This window comes from Teleopsis dalmanni, unplaced genomic scaffold (genome assembly GCF_002237135.1).
Source record: "Teleopsis dalmanni isolate 2A unplaced genomic scaffold, ASM223713v2 unscaffolded_contig_2874, whole genome shotgun sequence".
Taxonomy (NCBI): domain Eukaryota; kingdom Metazoa; phylum Arthropoda; class Insecta; order Diptera; family Diopsidae; genus Teleopsis; species Teleopsis dalmanni.
In genome coordinates, this window is record NW_024034256.1 from 1 (window position 1) to 6,092 (window position 6,092).

Consider the following 6,092-nt stretch of genomic DNA (forward strand, 5'->3'; position numbering starts at 1 on the left):
AAATATATTATATAATAATAAAGTTAACTAATTGATTACTATATATTTGTTACTATTCATCAAAAAACATTATATATATTTATGTTTTTAAAAATGTTTGTTAATCTTAATCTTAAGTAAAGATTACTAACATTATTTCCTAAAAGTAAGGGTGCTATAAAATTTCTTATGGTTTAAGAACAGACTTATTTCTTAGTAACTTCTATGGTCAATGAGAGCGGCTGCTACTGCTGGTATTTAGCAACTAATATAGATATTCTACAAGTAATGTATTATATAGCCACTGAGATTCACGGAATAAAATATCTCATATGTGTATATGAAATAATATTTTGATATATGCAAGAAGATTTTAATAAAATATAGTATATGGAATTATGATCGATATTTTTTCTTATAATAATATTAAATTTAAAAACTAATACTTTGTTATTCTGTCATTTTGTTATAGTCTTAATATTTTTCAATATTTTTGTAATTAAGTTATATATAAAATTAAATATATGCGATATATATATATATATTTTATAATCATATAAAAATTTTTGTCTTAATTTTATAACATTGTATATATGTTTTTAAAAAAATACCATATCATATATTATTATTATTAATGCATAAAGCAGTCCTTATGTTAATGTCACAATTGCATTATATTCAGTGTTTATATATGCAATAATATCAAAATTATTTCAAAATCTTATAAATGTTATACCTTTTAATCCAGACGATACATATAAGCTATGCAGTCTGAAGTAGTAACAATAACATTTTTATCATCAAGGAGTACCATATTCACTGTGGTTGAATGTATACGCTTCGCCTCGTAAGCACAGACTAGTTCTCCAGTTTGTTTATAAATCGTGATATTAAATTGCATGGATGTACTACCCACGACAAGGTTTCCATCCGAATTAATATCTAGCGCAATAGGATTAGTTATATATTTTTCATCACCGATTTGACGTAGATATGAACCTTGATAGTTATACACTTTGATGCAATGATCTATGTCATCTGTAATAAATATCTCATTTTTGTCATTGGTTCTAACATCTGTTGCGTGTATTAATTTGGGACAAAAGAACCATTGAAGCAGTCCACCATTTTCATTAAAAACAAACATTGTGTTCAATTTACAATCCATAACAAGTATACGTCCACAGTAATCTACAGTCATACAGCAAGCACCAATCAATTGACCTTCACCGAACTCGATTTTTAAATTTCCAAATTTATCAAAGATCTTAATAATTCCTTTAGTTTCACAATTATCCAACAAAACGATATCACTACAGACTGGCATCACTCTAAGTCGTAAAGGACACTCCAAATTGACGAAGTAAGTTGCCTTTCTACCAAAACTATACTTGAAATTACCATTTCTGTCGAAGACTGACACTCGCCCAATAATTTTGTCACAAAGTATAATTTCGTTAACCGTATTCACAACTATTCCATTTGCACTCAAGAACTTAGCATCGTCTTCACCTTGGCAACCGAACTTGAAGTGATAAATAATTTTGCGACGTTGGATGCTTGTTTTATTTTCACTCAAATTTTCTTTCTTCTGTATTTGCAAAGAAGTAGGTTCTGGATCATTGACAAATGGCTTAACAATAGATCTGCCACCCAAAATTGGTCTCTCTTTTTTAGACTTATCTGATTTATCGCCTGTGAATCGTATTGCTTTTTTATCGAATAGTTTCGTTAACGCTTCCAAAGAAGACAATTGTTCTAGAGTATCCCCGGACAGATCTTCATGATGACTACGTTTCTTTATTGGTGTTTTAGTAACAAATGTTGTTTGCTGTTCAGACTTTGCAATAAAATCTTCTACGTTTTCAAGATAAGTTGGCGGCTTATGTGGTATAGTGTGTTGATTAGTTGCTCTAACTATTGCGGTTGGATATATTGGTTGTGGCAATTTGAATGGTGTAAATTGTGGATGATTATATATCATTGTAGGAGGATATATTGGCGATACCACTATTTGTGAAGTAGGTATTTTAATAGCTGCCGTTGATACTGTTGCAATAGGATAACTAATGTTAGTAGGCGTAGTTATGCATTCCGTTGGTATATAAACAGGAGAATCTATTATAGGAAGATAAATGGGTGTGTTTGGTGTAGGTATGTTTTCTGGTGATATGTAAGAATGGGACACTATTGCAACAGGATTAGTGCAAATGCAATTGCTTAAAGCAGGATTGTTTTCTGTCGATATAGATCCAGAAGAAATTGTTGAAAGTTGATAAGCAGGTTTGATTGGCATAGGATTGCTTTCTGTCGGTATAGATTCAGAAGAAACTACAGGAAGATGATAAGGAGGTTTGCTTTGCGTAGGTATGTTTTCAATTGTTATGTTAGCAGAAGATATTGGTGTACTAGGTAAATTTTGCGTGCTTGGTTTGGAATCATTTTCTGCAGTCTTATAAACAGGAGAACCTTCTGCTACAGGATAACTTGGATTACTTGATGTAGATTTGTTGTCAGTTGCTATGTAATCAGGAGAGTCTGCGGTAACAGGATAATTTGATTTGCTTGATATATGTTTGTTTTCTTCGTTTATGTAAGCTGATGTTACTATTGCAGGGGGATGACTTGGCTTGCTTGGTGAAAGTTTATTTTCCGTTGCCATGTTAGCAGTAGATTTTGATGATTCCGGATAACTCGATTTACTTGGTGATGGTTTGTTTTCAGTTGTTCTGCAAGCGGGAGACACTTTTGCAACAGGATAATTGGTTTTGTTTGGTGAAGGTTTGTTCTGAGTTGATACAGAATGCCTTATCTTGTTTTTTATAGGTATATTTTCTTTTGTTATGTAAGCAAAGGATACTTTAGGTTTGGTTTCTGTGCTAATGCTAGTAGAAGAAACTGTTACAATAGGATTACTTGCCTTGTTTGGTGAAGTTTTGTGTCCTATACTTGGAAAATTCGACTCATTTAGTATAGCTTTGTTTTCTGGTATTTTGTCTACCGGGGGTACTGTTGCAGTAGGATAACAGGATAAGTTGTTTGGCGCAGGTTTATTCTCTATTGCCCCAGGTACAGATTTGTTTCCTGTATCTCTATAAGCTGGAGACACTACTGCAATAGGATAGTAGGATAACTTCCTTGGTTTGAGTTTCTTTTCTGCTGCTATATAAGCAATCGATTCTGGTGTAATAGGATATTTTGACGTGTTTGAAGTATGTTTACTTAGCTTTCTTAGTGTTGATTTGTTTCCTGTAGTTGCATTAACTGAAGAAACTGTTGCGAAGGGATAAATTGGCTTGCTTATTGTAGATTTGTTTTCTGTTATAATATAAGCAGGTGACACTGTTGCAACTGGATAATTGGGCTTGATTGGTGTGAGTTTATTGGTGTGAGTTGCTACAGGGTAACTTGACTTACTTGGTGTAAACTTGCTTTCCGTTGTTATATCAGTAGAAGATAACGTTGCAGCATTATAATCGGACTTGTTTGGTGAAACTTTGTTTTCTGTTGTAATAGGGTAACTGGACTCGGTTGGTGTAAGTTTGTTTTCTGTTGTTATATCAGCAGAAGATAACGTTGCAGCATTATAATCGGGCTTACTTGGTGAAAGTTTGTTTTCTGTAGTAATAGAATAACTGGCCTTGTTTGGTGTAATATTGTGTTCTGTTTCTATAGAATAACTGAAGCAAGTCCAATGAAGCAATGTAGATATATTTTCTTTTACTATTTCAGCAGTAGGTAAGATATCAGCAGGATTACTGGACTCGATTGGTGTAAGTTTGTTTTCTGTTGCTATATCAGAAGAAGATAAGGTTGCATCAAGACAATTGGACTTGCTTGGCGAAACTTTGTTTTCTGTAGTAATAGAGTAACTGGATTCGCTTGGAATAGATTCGTTTTCTGTTATTATATCAGCAGAAGATACAGTTGCAGCAGAATAAGTGGGCTTTCTTGGTGAAAGTTTGTTTTCTTGAGCAATAGGATAACTTGACTTACTTGGAGTAGATTTGTTTTCAGCTACTATATTAGTAGAAGATAAGTTTGCAGCAGGATAATTGGACTTCCTTGGTGTAAGTTTATTTTCTTTTACAACAGAACAACTAGACTTACTTGATGTAGATTTGTTTTCTGTTACTTTATCAGCAAAAGATATAGTTGCAACAGGACAAGTGAGCTTATTTGGGGAAAGTTTGTCTTCTGTAACAGTAGGATAAATGGACACGCTTGATGAAAGTTTATTTTCTGTAGTAATTGGACAACTGGATTTAGTTGGTGTAGGTTTGTTTTCTATTACTACATCAGAAGATACGGTTGCAGCAGTATAATTGGACTCGCTTGATGTAGGTTTGTTTTCTGTTGCCACATCAGCAAAAGAAGCAGTTGCAACAGGACCAGTGAGGTTGCTTGGTAAAAGTTTGTCTTCTGTGGCAGTAGGATAAATGGACACGCTTGATAAAAGTTTGTTTTCTGCAGTAATAGAATAACTGGACTCGGTTGGTGTAAGTTTGTTTTCTGTTACTACATCAGCAGAAGATATAGTTGCAACAGGACCAGTGACGTTGCTTGGTGAAAGTTTGTCTTCTGTGGCAGTAGGATAAATAGACACGCTTGATGAAAGTTTGTTTTCTGTAGTAATAGAATAACTGGACTCGGTTGGTTTAAGTTTGTTTTCTGTTACTACATCAGCAAAAGATGCAGTTGCAACAGGACCAGTGACGTTGCTTGGTGAAAGTTTCTCTTCTGTAGCAGTAGGATAAATGGACACGCTTGGTGAAATTTGGTTTTCTGTGGTAATAGAATAACTGGACCCGGTTGGTGTAAGTATGTCTTCTGTTACTACATCAGAAGATACGGTTGCAGTAGAATAACAGGACTCGCTTGTGGTAAGTTTGTTTTCTGTTACTATATCAGCAGAAGATACAGTTGCAACAGGACCAGTGCCGTTGCTTGGTAAAAGTTTGTCTTCTGTGGCAGTAGGATAAATGGACACGCTTGATAAAAGTTTGTTTTCTGCAGTAATAGAATAACTGGACTCGGTTGGTGTAAGTTTGTTTTCTGTTACTACATCAGCAGAAGATATAGTTGCAACAGGACCAGTGACGTTGCTTGGTGAAAGTTTGTCTTCTGTGGCAGTAGGATAAATAGACACGCTTGATGAAAGTTTGTTTTCTGTAGTAATAGAATAACTGGACTCGGTTGGTTTAAGTTTGTTTTCTGTTACTACATCAGCAAAAGATGCAGTTGCAACAGGACCAGTGACGTTGCTTGGTGAAAGTTTCTCTTCTGTAGCAGTAGGATAAATGGACACGCTTGGTGAAATTTGGTTTTCTGTGGTAATAGAATAACTGGACCCGGTTGGTGTAAGTATGTCTTCTGTTACTACATCAGAAGATACAGTTGCAGTAGAATAACAGGATTCGCTTGCTGTAAGTTTGTTTTCTGTTGTTACTTCAGCAGAAGATCCTGTTGCAAGAGGATGACAGGAATTGCTTGGTGTTTGTTTGTTTTCTTTTGCAATATAAGCAAGAGATACTGTAGCAACAGGACAACTGGAGTTGTTTGATGTAGATGTGTTATCGGCAGGATACACTGTAGCAATAGGATCACTGAACTTACTTAATATAGGTATATTTTCTGTTACTACTGCTGTAACTAGATGACTGGATTTAATTGGTACTGGTGTGTTTTCATTTACTTTGCAGGCAGTTGATACTGTTGCAACATAATCACTGGTATTACTAAATGTAGGTTGACTTATTGTTGCTACATAAGAAGAAGAAGTTTTAGCGGAGTTTTCGACAAACTTAGCACCCTGAATAATGTTTGCTTCCTTTTCATTAAGTACATGTTTTGATAAATAGCTTGCGCTGGTTGATGGCAATTCATCCAAATTATAGTTTTTCTCGGATTTTTCGCTAGGATTATTTTGTTCTACTGGTAAAAAATTTATATATTTGGTTGTAGTCACTTTTACTATTCCTTTATGATCGTTTTTACATGCAGAGTTAAAGCTCTTAATAATCCTCTTAACTTTAGACTGCTTTGCTTTGTCTTTTATTATAAGAAATTTATTTTGAGAGTCTGGAAATATCGCATTTTGAATTTTTTGAGAG

At 34.2% G+C, this 6,092-nt stretch overlaps 1 protein-coding gene across 1 annotated transcript; it reads right to left on the reverse strand.

Annotated features, from left to right (window-relative positions):
* Positions 1-604: 604 nt before the first annotated feature.
* On the reverse strand, positions 605-6,082 carry LOC119664885 (mucin-2-like; the record flags this gene model as incomplete). Its single annotated transcript, XM_038074245.1, has 1 exon — positions 605-6,082. A coding segment is annotated over one exon (5,364 nt), but the record flags the coding sequence as incomplete, so codon positions are not given.
* Positions 6,083-6,092: the final 10 nt, after the last annotated feature.